Source organism: Temnothorax americanus, unplaced genomic scaffold (genome assembly GCF_048541705.1).
Source record: "Temnothorax americanus isolate GAGA-0224 unplaced genomic scaffold, ASM4854170v1 Scaffold2, whole genome shotgun sequence".
Classification (NCBI taxonomy): domain Eukaryota; kingdom Metazoa; phylum Arthropoda; class Insecta; order Hymenoptera; family Formicidae; genus Temnothorax; species Temnothorax americanus.
In genome coordinates, this window is record NW_027509338.1 from 6,320,559 (window position 1) to 6,335,504 (window position 14,946).

Here is a 14,946-nt window from a genome sequence, read left to right on the forward strand (position 1 = left end):
ACAAAAACAATTTTGGGACAAGAACGGAAGCGTTCGTTTGATCGTCATCGTCTTCGTTTCTAAGCCGAAAAGATGTACGTACTCCACTAAGATAAATTATAATTATTCTTGATATCAGCATTCGCGGCACCCTAAAGTCCCGATGGATAAAAACTAAATACTTAGTAGCATCCGAGTTTGATTTAGTCGGGCAACGTGAACACAGTTACACGTTTGCCCGTCTCTGTGAAAAAAAAAACGCGACGATCACCTTTTTTCTTTCTTTTCAAGTACTCTGTATACTTGTAAACTATAAATGTATAAAAACGATTAGGTACTCGCCGCGATGGAAAGAAAGTAACACAATACAATTTCTTTATGATTCTCAAAATCAAATCTGTTTGGATTTCTAAGCACAAGGAAAAACATCTCTTTTGCTTATGTATTATTCGACAAAGCAATGATACTCTTCATGGAGTGCAGTAACGGCTGTCGCATACTAACAATGGAAACGAAGACGAGGGCGAAAACGGATAAAAGATTGAAAAGCGCACTCGGAAGGGAAATGAAAGCACCGCGAGTTTCCTCTTCTCGACGGTCCTTCGACTTTATTCGCGAGGCAACGATACTTTACGCAAATATCCAGTATTCTGTATACAATCATAATTAGCTAATCATCCGTCGACGAAACATATCGCTCGCGTTAAAACAGCCGCTTCGGCGTAAACTGCACACGTTATGCAGTTATAGATAATTAACAAACTGAATAAAAATCTTAATTCTTAATATCATTATGTTATAATAATTAAGATTTTTATTCAGTTTGATATCTATACTGTTCATCAGCTGCGTTACCCTCTACTCTGATGCTAAGAGACTGAGTGTAATAAATCAATACTATATAAATTTAATATTTATTGCATTTGTTATAGAAGTTATTGTTTTACCCCATCAAGAATGGATCGATAGATCCTTTGAAATAGTTTTACATCATTCATTTACATTACAAGAAAAAAATTATTTGAGGTGCAAGAGATGCAGTAAATTGACAAGTCTAATAAGTACCCGCGTCAATATATACTATGTATACTAATTCACATTCTCAATTGTGCTACTGTTATTATTTGTCATCAGACAATTATAAACATACACATAATAATTAGATAGATATTATATATATATACGCATGTGTGCATAAGAATATATGTAATTTATAAAAAGCGGGTGCTTATCAGCCTTGATACGTTACTGCCTTCTGCTACGCGGACGGCCAGAAAGCATTTTCAGGTTCAGGCCGTATTGCTAAAAAATCCAAGACGCGGCAACGCCGCGCGGCGTTGCCGCGTCTATAGCATATGTCTCTCCACCGTGCGTCCGTTTGAGCAATTCAGTGGTGTGTGTACGTGTACGGACATACACCACTTCATAGAACCTGAAATTAGTTGGTAATACTGAAACCGGAGTTTCGCGTTGTCACCACGCGAGGTCTCCAATATCAGTTCGGCCTTTGCTTTTAGTTGACAGAGTTGACATTACCGACGTCGAGGAAGTTCGGCCTTAGCTTTAGCATCCCCTTAATACGATAGTTTACTCCGCGTAAACGATCGATAGAAATGAACATCGAATCGTGTAATTAATCCATTAACCGTCCAACTGAAAGATTAATAATTATTCGTGGACACAGGACAGGAGCTACACGCGTCGTCGCCGTCCTGCCCGGACGAGGAAAACTAAGGAGAAGGTAAATAAAGCGAGTGAACCTAGCGTTACCTTCCACGCTCGGAATGTTCTAAATCGGAACATCGAGAGTGTTTTGGACCTTGAACGAAACTGTTTTTTTTTTTTTAGAGTTCGCGCATGACTTCGCCTTTTACTATCGCGCGTCTCGCACTCCGACGACTCCGACGTGGTGCGACCACGAGACACGAGAGAATGGGGACCAACGAGAATTGGCCCAGCCGCAAGCTGAAGTGCGCGAGTCAGGCGGAAATATTGCGATCGCGTCAACGGGATGACGATTTCGTTAAATACCTGCGGGAGAAACTCTCCGAGATATCGCAGAACTTCGGAGTGCACGGAACGTTAATTCGACACATTCGGTCTGACATTCCGCTCAAGCTGTTATACTTTGTTTTTACGTCGGGCATGGGCAATCAGACGTTGGGCGAGGAGTACACCGGTATAGTGCAGGCCAATTTAGAGCAGCGTAGAGTTCCAACGTTAACCGTACGTTCGGCTCGAGAGATCCATTACGGCAAAAGCTCTCCGATAACTCAATTAAATTCTGGCTTCTTCTCTTTCTCCTCGTTAGGTGAGGGTATTGGCCTCAGTTTTAGAATGCCTCGGTGAGAGAACGTTGCTCAAATTGCTGGAACGGTTACAAGCGCGCGTGAATCATCCAAACGGCGAGCTGACTCCAGCGGCAATAACGTTTTTGAACACCTTGTTGTCAAGGTTGCGGACAATGATACCCATAATTGTATTGTTCCACAAAGGATTATTTTACATTTGTGGCAGATACTACAGCCTAGGTAGGAGAATTGCCGGATTAGATTATACAAAGGTAAATTTTAAGTTCTGTGGACAAATATTGATAATATTGTAATCCCATTGTTATACTTACGCAATGATTTGAAGGTATATGGTCCTCGTCCAGTAGACACCGTCAGCTGGGGATTAAGATTATTGGGAGTTGCTACGCTAATTCAGTGTCTGTTGAGAATTTGGCAGAGCGGCACGTTGCAAGACAGCACCGCTGTAAATAATGCTAAATGCATCAGTCACAATTGTCAATTGTGTCTCGAAGCAACGGCAACGACTGCGACGCTGTGCGGCCATCTGTTTTGCTGGAGCTGCCTTAGCGAGTGGTTGCGCGTTAAACCGCAATGTCCATTTTGTAGAGAATATGTTCCACCGTCGAGAATTGTCCACGTAATGAATCTGTAATTTTCTGTGATAATAGATTATATTCCTTCCATATATATATATATATACACACACACATTATACATAATGTAAAAACTGTATATATTCATTTACATAAATGTTATATAACTACAAATAATTAATATATTTTTAAAACAAATGTCCATCTTTTTTTAAGATAAAAAGAATCTATTCAGCAATTTTACCTTTTTTTTTTTTTTTAAATTTATTGTCTTAAAATATGAGATTATGTGGAATTTACAAAGAGATTGATAATCAATTGGTAAGAATTAATATTAATTTTATATAAAAAGAGATGAAAGTGATAATAAAACATATTTGCCTATGTAGACATACAAAAATATCAAGTTTTATTCAATTATTTCTGCACATATCGTGCTACATCTTGTATAACAGTCCAATTTTGAGACAAACAATAATGTACAATCGTCTCATTTTTATTTTATAAATTCAGTTTATAAAATTATTAATTGGACAAAGTATTATTAACGATATAATCGACTTTTAATATTCTAAGATCCTTTGTTCTATAATTGTCCGTTATAAGCTAAATTTCTTTTAAATTACAATTTTCTTGCTTTCTTATTTTCATCCGATCATGGATTGGATAAAACAAGTTAAAAACAAAACACGCAAATCTTTTTATATATGCGAGAAAATTCTGCATATCGGAGAAAATAAGAAATAATTAGAACAGAAGCAATGTCCTAATGATCTTAGAATAGAAAAAATCGACTATAAATTCATGCTCTTGGAAAGACACTCGTTAACATTTGTCACTAGGATGTGCGTTGAATGGAAGTCATCCCAACAATATTTCCAAAATATTGGCTGATTCCACCTGATTCGTCCTTCAATCGAAATCCATGAGGTCCATAAGCCTTATAAAATATATTTCGAAGACAATGCAACCGTTCTCTACGTCTGGAATCAAATTTTTAATAAGTTGCAAATTATATAAAAGAAACAAATGCGATTCGACCGAGAAATTTGCACCAAAGACTCACTGGGATACACAAGTTTCATCGTCATTCAGGTTCGCGCTACGTTCTTGCGACGTACGCCATGGTCTACGGCAAGTAGCGCACGATGGCTTGCAATCTGAATCGGGCGCTGATACGTTGTCCAGATGTAGAGCATTGGCAGTCGTGGAACCACATAAGCTACCAGTCCCTGTTACCAATTGCCACGAATCTCCCGAAGAGGTCGAATCGTTTCGTTGTCGAACGTGCGAATTGCGTGGTATGGGAACGCCGATCGGAGATGTACGATTTGCAGGCAACGGTGAACGCGGTTCTTGTGCAGCACCACCGTCTTTATTTGGAGATGCGTTAAGTGTCCCGTGTGCAACATTTCTATAACGTATATAAAGATATGTTAGAAACCTGATCGAAATATATAACGGGTTGACGTTAATATAAAAATAAAAAATTCCTGAAAATAAATAATTAAAATAATCATACACATTGTTTCGCGAGTCCTCTTGATTGTCCAATGAGTCGGGAAGAAACACAGCTGGCGATGAATCGCCATCTACGCTATTTTGTTCAATAGAACTGGATGAGCTGTTCTTAGGACTGAAACTAGAGTTTGTAATGATTTCGAAAGAATCGCTGTCAATCACAAAAGTGTCCGATTCACTATGCCTCGACGTTCTCTCGTAACGTTTGTGTATGCTGAAGTGTTCGTTTTCAATGTACTTTAAGAAATCAAAACAGAAAAAAAGTATCTCCTCTCCTTTGTTGAGTCGATCTGCTAAATCGTGTCCGAAAAGCATCCAGTCATAGGCGATGGTATAATACAGTAGTTGATACGAATCCAATGTCGTATGAATGACCCCATCAGCCCACAGACTAATTCTCAGTAATGAAATAAATAGCGGTGTGCGGTCCCAACCTGCAAATAACACATTATTAATCTCATTATAAAATATTTATTTTGGACATTTTAATAGAACGATACGTCCATACCTGAGATACAGTGAATCAGTAATCCGTTATTACTATCGCTCAGATATCTCAGTATTAATCTTAAATAGTTCTGCGTTAATTTGACTAGATTCCATTCCGTATACCGATCCCAGTTGACTCGTAATTGACTGGAGATTGGGTCTTCAGGTACACATATTGGCGCGTCTATGTAGTTCTGGCGCCAGTTGAATACCAGATCCTTCGATCGGTAATCTTGGTCTCTAAATTCCTTGAAGAATTCACATCCGGGATATGGCAGTGAAATGAGTTTAAAGTTGCTGTACCGCCTCTCTTGGTCTACCTTCTCCGACGAAGTTACGCTGAGTACCGAACAAAAGAGCTCTGTTTAAGGGCCTCTAAAAGTGGATTCGTAGAATAAAACAGACCGCTCATAAGGACTATTATTATGGAACTTTACTGTTTTTAAAGATGAACGTCTTCTTATTGGAATAGCTATTCTCTATGTACGCAGCTTTCTTCTGGAAAAGCTGCACATGTTTCGTACTAAACATTATTATTACCATGATTTTCACTCATCGTTTACGATTTAATGAAATAAATAGTTTTATAGAGCCATCTTGTTTTTCTTCTATTCTTCTTACACAAAAACAACTTTTTATATTTCTTTTAATAATTATACCGCTAACAAGTCGGTTACTTTCTTTTTAAGGGAACATTCAGAAACAACGTCACCCATAGAAATGTATGCAAATGTAATTACTAGTTTAGGTGGTAGACCCCACCTGCCCCCGACAATGATTCCGAATTCTCTGGTGCTCCTGGGAATTTTGCAGCAAATCTGACTAGCTTTAACTGATCCTGAGGCATGCCTAAATCATTTCCCAAAGTCTCGTTTCAATCGCGAGAGTAGAAGGTAACCGGCTTACTCGTAAGTTCTCGCTATTACTAAATTTTAACAGATAGTAAAGCCTAGCCCTCAACAAGTATTCGCTTCGTGACACATACAAATACAAGAGACTCAGTATCATCCTTACGTCATTCCATATTTAACTTTCTTCTTCTCCACCATGAAGTCTACGATGGTTCCTACATTAAGAGTCTTGAGAAGTTCTATATCGTGATATCTAACTTTATTTTTCAAGTCAGTGAGCTTCGATTCTTCCTCGGGTAGGCTTTTCTCCACCTGTGTATCTGGCTGCGCCGAACTGGCGCTGCTGCTGGCTACACTAGACAGCAAGAAATCTAATCCGGCTCTACCAAACATTTCTGGGCCGCTGGATAACGTCGAGGATCTGCATACGTGCCTACCCTTGTAAAATATCACTGGCACCGGAAATCTTGAACGACATCTGGCAAATCTTGATTGCGTCATCAGTTTGACGAGCTTGCTTCTCAACAATATGCTCTCGTACGTATTTTCCATCGCGCATGGAACCGGAGCTGCCGCTAGCGCGTCAAAGTTTTTCGAGGTTCGAAACTTGTCATGTTCCAATATTATAAGGTAACTGGGATAATGCGCGCAAAGTTCACCTCCGCTGTTGTCTATTGTAGAATATTCGTAATCAAAGGCCGCGAGCAGCACACATCTCTGCATGATTTCCTGATTCTGCAAAAAGATACGGTCCATTAATTTCGCTGAGAGTCCAATACGGATATGTGCTTGAATCATACAAAATATATTAATTGGACAACTACCGTAACATCCGCATCCTTGGTCCTGTACGTGTTCTTAGCGAAGTGCGTGATGAGATTTCGTAGACTATCTATACCAATCTCAGTCATGATTCGCCGTGGCGTGAACTAGACGCGTTTTCTCACATGCGGTAGAAAATTGCTCGTGATATCTTCCCAAGGAGGCACTAGATTCTTATTACGATATAAATTCACGGGATCAGTAGTCGCTAGTATCTTGCCATTATTTTGCACGACAAAGACACGGCACAAGCATTGAATTTAAGGTATATACGCGCGGCCTACGTGGCATTGCAAATCAATATTTATCAAATTCTTTTCGTCACAATCCATCTTCAAACGTCGACGACGGGATCTTCCACGAATGTACAACGGTATAACACGTTACTTCTGTAGATAATAAATTTTACCTGTTACGCGCCGACTCATAAAATACATTTCATTTTACTCGAGAACGTCTGTCGCACTTATATCTACGATTTCATATCTATCGCTGTCTACAGTTCGTATCTACAGTGTTGTCGAAACATCGGGGAAACTTCGGAACGAAAACAATACAAAAACTTTCAAAACACTCCACGTCGAAGGAAACATGCGCGCGTGATTTGTGCCACATATTTACTGAAACGCGACGGCAAATGCGTGAAAAATTGGAGGGTGAGGAAAGAAATGTACGTTATAATTTATTTTTTTTTAAATAAACATATTAAATTTGCGAATCTTGTACTCCTCGAAGGCTCAATCGCGAGAGATCAAGAGCCGCGCGCGCGATCGATTCCTTGTCGCGATCGTGATTCTTTTCCTGCGAGCACCGCAAAAGCTTGTATAAACCTATCAACACCGCCGCGCGTGCCATCGGTGTCGCTGAGAAAACACGCGGCGTTTAAATCCCCGCCACGTAGGGAACGGAGACGTTACGACGTGTCGCAAGGGCTATCGTACGGTCCGCGTGTTTCCGCAACAATGGGCGATGCATTTCCGGAATTCCGATAACTCGGGCAAAATCTGCGACGCGAGTGCACGAGGGTCCGCGAGCATTTTCGAATCGGGAATCGGGAATCGCGGCTTCGGCTTCGGCTCAGAAATACCCGTAAATACTCGCATGCTCCTCCTCGCGCGCACGTTCTGGCACGTTTGAACCGCTCGAACGGTTTGGAACTGTCAATCGGGACGAGTCGCGAGTCGCGAGTCGTCCGAACGCGATTATCACGCGGTCCGCGGTCGTCCTACGTCCTACTATCGCGGTCACGTTCCCGTTTCCCGTACTTTAAAGGTTATCTGCGAGACCACGGCGGGGATCGATTACAGCGCCGCCTGCCGCCACGAGCGAATTGAAATCTGTCACGTGACGATTACTCACGCATATTCGAATTTATGCGCGTGTCTATATATAAAAGCATTTATATATCTTTTAATGAAGAAATGCATATATATAAATGTATAGAAATATATGCATGTGTTACTTTAAGATTATCCATGTTTCTATACGTTATATCTAATAAATTGAAAACTTTTTTTTTTAAAGCAAGGCATTTACGTGTAAAATATTTAATAATCTACATTCGCATTATGCAATGTACAACGTATCATCTATGTAAATAATAATGCGTTTTCTATTTTGTTTGCAATTTTATTTTTAGAGCCATTATTTAGCTTGAACATAATTTTTCAAACGTCAGAAAAAATTAACAATGATTTTAAAGATTTTGATTATACCTGTGAAAAAAGAAAATATACATTATGCATATATATTGCGTCGCAATTGTGAGTTAAACAATACACTGCTTTTTATTGAAATACATCTAATCTAATCTAATCTAGTCTAAACCTACTCTTTATTTTTGTACGATTATTTTTTGCAAAAATACAGTTTAACCCTTATGTCAATACCCGGGTGCCCACCTGTGCATATATGGGTAAAATTTTTAATGTTTGCATGAAAATTTCTTTATAACCGCCCGGATCGTACTATCGAAATATGCAATGAACTTTTTGTTTCAATACCCGGAAGTAAAAAAATTATCGTCTCGAAGTTTACCTACTTAATTGATTCTAATACCCCAGGGTACCCGGGTACCCACTTTTAAAAATATAAGTTTTATTATAGTTATTGACTAAATTAATTTATAAATAATTAATATGGCTATAGAAATGGTAAATTAATACAAAACAATTATTTATAAATTAATTTAGTCAATAACTATAATAAAACTCATATTCTTAAAAGTGGATACCCGCCGGGTACCCTGGGTATTAGAATCAAGTAGGTAAACTTCAAGACGATAATGTTTTTACTTCCGGGTATTGAAACAAATGGTTCATTGCATATTTCGATAGTAAAAAGTTCAAATAGCGACGATCCGGGCGGTTATAAAAAAATTTTCATGCAAACGTTAAAAATTTTACCCATGTTACACAGCAGGTGGGTACCCGGGTACCCGCCGCGGGTATTGAACAACGTCGCACATTCCGGGTATTGACATAAGGGTTAAAGAAATCAATTAATCAATTAATCATTCGATTTACAATAATTTACATTGGTTCTATTGTCTACATGAACCTTTTTCGTGCAGACAATACGTAAACGTAATCTTGAAATTTGAAATTTCCCGCGAAACGAAAATACACTTGTCGGACCGGCGCTGACCGGCGCCGGCGACGAGCCGCGGGCGGGAACGGCGCGATGGCGCCAGGTGTGTCGCCGGCGGCGACGCGCGCACGCGCGGACCGGCGGAATCGAACCGCGGCGCGGTGAGCGCGGTCCGAGGTCCGATACTCCGAGCGCGAGGAACGCGAAACGCGACCGCGGCTCCGCTCGGCAATATGGCGAGTGTGCGATGAGGGGTTGTCGCGTCGCGTCGCGTCGCGTCGTGCCGTCGTGCGTGCCTCGCCTCGTCTCTCGCGCGCTGCAGTGACGTTCGTTGATCGCGTCGTTCAACCGTGAGATATGCCGACGCCGACGGTAACGCCGATTCGCGGCCGCCCGTCTTGAATCGGCGCGCGCGCCTCTCGCGCGATCGTGTCAACGCCGACGGCGACGAGGGCGACGACGACGACGACGTCCGACCGTCGTACGTCTCCCCGAAGACGTGTGGGTGAAACAACGTTCGCGCGACGTTCTCGCACGCGCGCGCGAGAGAGCGAGAGCGAGAGAGAGAGAGAGGAGAGCGCGAGGATCGGAGGTAAACAAACGGCATGAGCGCGGTGCTCGGCGGCAGCGTCGGCAGCGTCGGCGAGACGGCGCCGGCGGGCGCCTTCCTGGACCCGGACGTCGAGGGCATCCTCGAGGAGAAGAACCAGCTCATCAGCCGGCAGTACGCCGAGATCGAGAGGCTGCGGCGCGAGCTCGCCGAGGTCTCCGGCGAGCGGGACGCCCTGCTCTGCGAGGTGTCGAAATTCAAGTTCGAGCGCGAGATGACCGACCTCAAGCGGCTGCACGACGACAGGTATGCGCGCTACTCCGATATACTCATTCCCCTCGCTCGTCCTCCCACTCGTGGCCTCCCACCCAATCTGATTGTGAGAGAAGGTAGAAACAAGGAATCGCGCTCCGCGTACGCTTGTTCTTTTTTCTTTTTACTCCGCGATTCCGTTCAGTTTTCCTTCCCTCCGCGAGGGAGTTGAATCGCCTTTCAATTTGAGCGCGGAATGTGTGACGCGAACGCGGCCTGCGCGCGAGGGCCGGGCCTGGTCGCGATACTCGCGATATAGAAATTCAGTTTTACCGGCGTGAAAGTGCTCTCCTTCTAACTCTGTCTCTCTCGTAGGTTTGCTTTTTTATTCTTAATAAACGCGATCTTCGGCGTGTTTCCCACGCCTTTTGTACCTGAACCGCGCGAAACGGCGCGCGGTTTTAAGGCGGGACGAGGCGACGGAGATGAAGGTATATCCGAGATGCGAGGAACTCTCGCGAGAGAGAGAGAGAGAGAGAGAGTTCTGTCCATCTCAGTCGCATTCTTCTATACTTTCCGCGCTTAAAGCGAGACGAGGGTGCAGCGGGGAAGCTGAATGTGCGTGTGTGCCACACGGAAACCCACAATTTCCCCTCTTTCGAATGAAATAATGGAAGGTACGAATAAAGAGAAATTGTGTAGCGCGCGGACAGCGCGGTAGCTTCTCAACGTATAACGTTCTCGTTTATTCGCGCTTCTGCGACGGGAACGAGGCGAACCGGGAAAACGCGGAAACCGAAAAAGGGCGTATCCGCCTTTTTCCCGCGCATTTAGGGCGCGTTGTTCTTTTTTTTTTTTTTTCTCATCCCTCGACCCTCCCGGTCAGGGTTTCCCGATCGTCGTTTATTTTCCGGTTTTCTCCCCGTGTAGAGAATCCAGCGCGCGAATCGAACCGAGGGGTTGGCGGTTCGCCCTCCCTCGCTCGCGTCGCCTTGTCCCTCCTCCCCCTCTAGAAAAAGCCATCAGATGTCAATCATCGCGGAACTGATATTGCACCGGCGCGGCGGCGAGCGTGCCGATCGCGGGGGCGGGCGTCCTCGCGCAAATTTTCCCGTCGCGTTTGATGGGTATCGCGAAATACAAGGGGCGGCGGGGGGAACGAGATATGCACCGTTTCTCGTCGGATTAACCTTTTGTTTCGCGACGTCGTTGTTTCCGCCTATTACGGCTATTACGGATCGAACGCCGGCCGACGTTGCCGCGCACACGCACGCATCCGCGAGCTCTCCTCTCATCGGTCAGTCTTTTTCTCGCCCCTCTGCTCTGGTTCGACAAGTAGCCGAGTGTAGATCAACCGAAAGAGTTAAAACGGAAAGAGCGAAACGCGTAATCTTCGCGCGTATCTCTCTGGTTGTTCCGAGGGGAAAAAAACGGAGCACTCGCGGAAGGATATTTTCCTTTCAGCTTGGATTCTATATTTTTGTTGAATGAACGGTCAGTTTGAGCGTCTATACACGGATAATACGCAAGATTAATGCGCTTATTGTCGCATCATTTCCTCTTGAGTGATATTGCCTTTGATTAATTCCGTGATTATCTCCTCTCGTCGGAAGTGTCGAGGCAGGTTATCGTTTATCGCACCGTTTCGATTTTTTGTATCGTATAATACTGTATCTTCCAACGTAGCATTTCCTTAAATCGATACTTATCCGAAACTAATTGTAAAATGTACGATTTTATCGTTTACTTCCTCTCCTCTCAGGTCTAATTCATTTTCATTTCCTTTAAATCATCTGAGAACTACAGATATTCCGCAATATCGTAAAAAAAAAATCGACCCGAAATATAGGTTGAAGATTCTACGTAGCGAAAGGAATATCGATTTATACGACATTATAAAAATATCGATGACTAGCCGTCGATGATTCGTCATTGTGTTTGGCCGTGCGTTTCGTCCCATTGACGTTTACATCAATGACGTTTCCCAGGGAGTGCTTAATACGCTGTCGCGCGCATGAAACCGTGACGATAACGCGAATTATTGAAGCGTAGGCGAAAGAGAGGATCCCGCGCGCGCTTGTTCGCCGCTATCGATGTGCAAGCGCGTGCCCAGATAAATTGATAATGTACGACGGGGGAGGGGGGGGGAGGGGGCGCGAAGCACCACCTCGCGTCGCGTCCGAGCCATCGAATTACAGATAGAGGCTGCGCCGACCGCCTATAGTCGCTAATGCGGTACGCATTCGTTCGACGTATAGCCGCGAAATGTCGTGGAATATAATTATCCGGTCCACGGTTTAAATTCCCGTTCTCTCTCCCACCTTGCGAAACGCCGAACGCGACGGTGAGAGAGACAGAAATTTTGTCTCTCCGCGAGGTCGAACGACAGTTCGGGAACCAGTATCGCCGGGGAGCGAGAGACGTTTAATTAGCACACCAATTACCAAAGCCAAGTGAATATGAGCTGATTCTCAAGCTGCATTTTCCTAATCGCCTCGATTTCTAGGAAGGAAAACTTTCAATTTCCAACGCAATTCGAAACGCACCGATGAGACTCGCTCGTCACGAATATTATTACGATTAATTTGATATCACGCATTGCTCCATATATACTTTCGAGGATAATAGAATTAATGTATATATAGAAATTCTCAGCTCTCAGCTCTCCGTTGACAGTCGCGCGATACGTTTGTTCCTGCGGATACGCCGCGCTTAATTAAAAGCGTTATTAAGTGCGCTCGTCGGAAGGAAACGGACCGCGTTGCCAAGACCGCGTCGTACCTTAATAAGGACAACTCGAATGCGTACGTCGCATTCATAAGCGTGTACACTCCCCTAACGCATTGTCGTGAGAGTGCCGCGCGCGCGTAGGGAGTAGTAGACGCAACGACCTGGTAAAGCAAGGCGCGTATCGTTCATCTGGAAGAAAAGAGTCCGCGCGCGCGCACAACGCCGCGTTAGACGTTCCCACAAGATAGGCCCCTAGACGGGATACGAGCGCGTTACGCGCGTTCTTATACGCGCCGTACGCTATAATGATAATAATTGATAATTGCATATCGCGCGCGCAACTTCCCCGCCGTCGATCCTTACCGCGACAGATAGGTACACGTAATTTTTCTCTTCCGACGCGCTCGCCGATTCGACACCGTTTACGAGAACGTAATAAGGCCTCTCCGCAATGGCTGCTTCCTGATATTTTAACTTTTATGTTCTTCTTCGCGCTTAACGCGATATAATAATCTTATAATCGAAAGCAGATGCTAAACGACCGCGAAACGAGATCGGTTCGCGCGACTTCAAGCCGGGAAGAAAAATCATCGGTCGCGCGGATCACCACGTGCGCTTAGCATTATAGGATCGCGGCGGTAAAAGGAGAGGTCCCCAAAAGCGGTGACCTTGAGGCCATCCTATTGACCTGCTGGGAGATCCCGCTTCGAAGCCGTCTCTAACTTTACTGCTAAGCTCATGATTTAATACATCTGGGTTGCAGAACCGGTCCGTCCCAGAACTTCGGAAACTTCTCCTCTCCCGTGCGTCTCGCGTGAGCTCTTTATCTCGCGTCCGCGCGCACGCCCAATTGTAAGTAAGAAGTATCGCGGGACGCGCGTGGAAATCCCACCGCTTTGCTCTCTCCCGCAAAATGCTAATCGAGCAAACACGCGTGACGCGAGCGCGACGTGGCCGAATCTCTCATTCTTTCTCCGACGCTGTTCGAGACCTCCGAAAAACGTTTCTTATGAAAAAAGGAACGGATAACTTCTGTGGCGCGATGTTCAATATCTTCGTCCGTAAAAAGAAAGCTCGCGAATCGTTCGATTACGTCGTTACCACGACGCGAGGTCGACCGGTCACGCCAAATATATCCCGCGCATAATTGGTGTTCTGCCTCCGTACAATCTCGGGCGGTCGAGAGATATTTGACACAGATTCGCGGTCGTTCGCGGTTCGCGCTGCGTCTGACGTGTCCATTGTTCCCGGAAATTTATCGCGTCCGCGCGATGTCGCGAGGGTTAAAGGTGCGAATTCATGGGACGCTCGTTTCAGCGTATCGCGAAATCACGTGATTTCGCGCTGACGCTAGCGTCAAGCAAAGAAAGCTGGATTTTCTCAGCTTTAGCGTCAAAGCCAAAGCAGCGCGAAGACGCCGAAATTTTGACGCTGTTTTCCTTTTCATGAATTTCAATTGACGCCGACGTCACGTGTGGTCATGCGACCTTCTTGCCGCTGAAAATGAGCGTCGAGCGTCGGCATGAAAAGGCACCTTTAGACGAATTTCAGACTTCCACGCGCGTTATCGAGCGCGCGTTTCTCGCACGAAAAAGAATCCTTTCAGAATTCGATAATTAATTTTCCAGCGTCGTTGTGCCCGCTCCACGCGTTTTATTCTTAACCTTATCAGCTGTGCAAACAGTTTGCCTCGAATGTCTCTCTTAAATGAGTCCTTATTTCTTTCGACGCTTGACGTCAATTCTTATCAAGGTTGGGTATTACGCAAAATGAAAAAATATGCAGTTTTTACAGTATCCGCTATTTCGTAAAAGAAGAGAAAAAAGATATAGATAATCATGATTATGTATGATATGACCATTGCATAATTTAAGATTTTGATTAATACGTGACACTGAACAAACACTTGTAAATATCACCAATTTACGATTCGAGGACGCTTAATTTAATTTTACGAAGATTATGCGAACGCGAGTTTTACATACAGAAATATTTAAATGGAGAGACGTCCGTTTGCGGCTTGCGACGAGAAAACTGCTTATTCTTACAGATTAAACGCCTCTTCGGCGCGGTTTTTCGTCTTCTTTGCGCAAGATCGTGGTAACAGCCGTACGTTTCCTCGTCTGCGGCGAAAAAAAAAGAAGAATCGACTCGGTCACGGCTCGGAAAGACGTAATACACGGTCGAAAAGAGATTTATGCTTCCAAGAAGCGGCGAACGTTCTGTCCAAACGCTCGTGTGTCCTCTCTTACATCTGGTACGAACATGTTAAAGCG

The 14,946-nt window shown here is 44.1% G+C and overlaps 3 protein-coding genes across 5 annotated transcripts in view; 2 read left to right on the forward strand and 1 right to left on the reverse strand.

Annotated features, from left to right (window-relative positions):
• The first annotated feature begins 1,567 nt into the window (after positions 1 to 1,567).
• On the forward strand, positions 1,568 to 3,018 carry Pex10 (peroxisomal biogenesis factor 10). Its single transcript, XM_077405711.1, has 4 exons — positions 1,568 to 1,720; positions 1,828 to 2,205; positions 2,291 to 2,542; positions 2,617 to 3,018. Exons 2-4 carry the CDS (start codon positions 1,837 to 1,839, stop codon positions 2,923 to 2,925), a joined length of 930 nt encoding a protein of 309 aa, XP_077261837.1. The 5' UTR covers positions 1,568 to 1,720; positions 1,828 to 1,836; the 3' UTR covers positions 2,926 to 3,018.
• A 234-nt stretch (positions 3,019 to 3,252) lies between these two features.
• Edtp (Egg-derived tyrosine phosphatase) lies at positions 3,253 to 7,808 on the reverse strand. 3 transcript variants are annotated; one of them, XM_077405698.1, is made up of 7 exons: positions 7,651 to 7,808; positions 6,552 to 6,938; positions 5,891 to 6,462; positions 4,896 to 5,215; positions 4,389 to 4,821; positions 3,933 to 4,280; positions 3,253 to 3,849 (listed from the first exon to the last, which is right to left on the reverse strand). In XM_077405698.1, exons 2-7 carry the CDS (start codon positions 6,636 to 6,638, stop codon positions 3,705 to 3,707), a joined length of 1,905 nt encoding a protein of 634 aa, XP_077261824.1. In that variant the 5' UTR covers positions 6,639 to 6,938; positions 7,651 to 7,808; the 3' UTR covers positions 3,253 to 3,704. The 3 variants fall into 3 exon arrangements, with proteins under 3 accessions (XP_077261824.1, XP_077261823.1, XP_077261822.1); XM_077405697.1 differs by having other exon boundaries at positions 7,637 to 7,808; XM_077405696.1 differs by having other exon boundaries at positions 6,552 to 7,086; positions 7,637 to 7,808.
• A 1,547-nt stretch (positions 7,809 to 9,355) lies between these two features.
• The window catches only part of Siz (Brefeldin-resistant Arf-GEF family protein schizo), a 43,614-nt gene continuing 38,023 nt past the window's right edge, over positions 9,356 to 14,946 (forward strand). Inside the window, exon 1 of the mRNA XM_077405820.1 lies at positions 9,356 to 9,994. Coding sequence (XP_077261946.1) covers positions 9,744 to 9,994 — 251 coding nt within the window. The 5' untranslated portion in view covers positions 9,356 to 9,743. The remainder of the gene's footprint in view (positions 9,995 to 14,946) is intronic.

Excerpts from the sequence above, each read along its gene's own strand:
- Pex10 (XM_077405711.1), top strand. The coding sequence starts at position 1,837 with ATGACTTCGCCTTTTACTATCGCGCGTCTCGCACTCCGACGACTCCGA. Across the intron at positions 2,206-2,290 it reads GTAGAGTTCCAACGTTAACC|GTGAGGGTATTGGCCTCAGT; the intron begins GTACGTTCGGCT and ends TCTCCTCGTTAG. Across the intron at positions 2,543-2,616 it reads CCGGATTAGATTATACAAAG|GTATATGGTCCTCGTCCAGT; the intron begins GTAAATTTTAAG and ends AATGATTTGAAG.
- Edtp (XM_077405698.1), bottom strand. The coding sequence starts at position 6,638 with ATGACTGAGATTGGTATAGATAGTCTACGAAATCTCATCACGCACTTC. Across the intron at positions 6,463-6,551 it reads CCAAGGATGCGGATGTTACG|AATCAGGAAATCATGCAGAG; the intron begins GTAGTTGTCCAA and ends ATCTTTTTGCAG. Across the intron at positions 5,216-5,890 it reads AAAGTTAAATATGGAATGAC|CGTAACTTCGTCGGAGAAGG; the intron begins GTAAGGATGATA and ends TTCGGTACTCAG.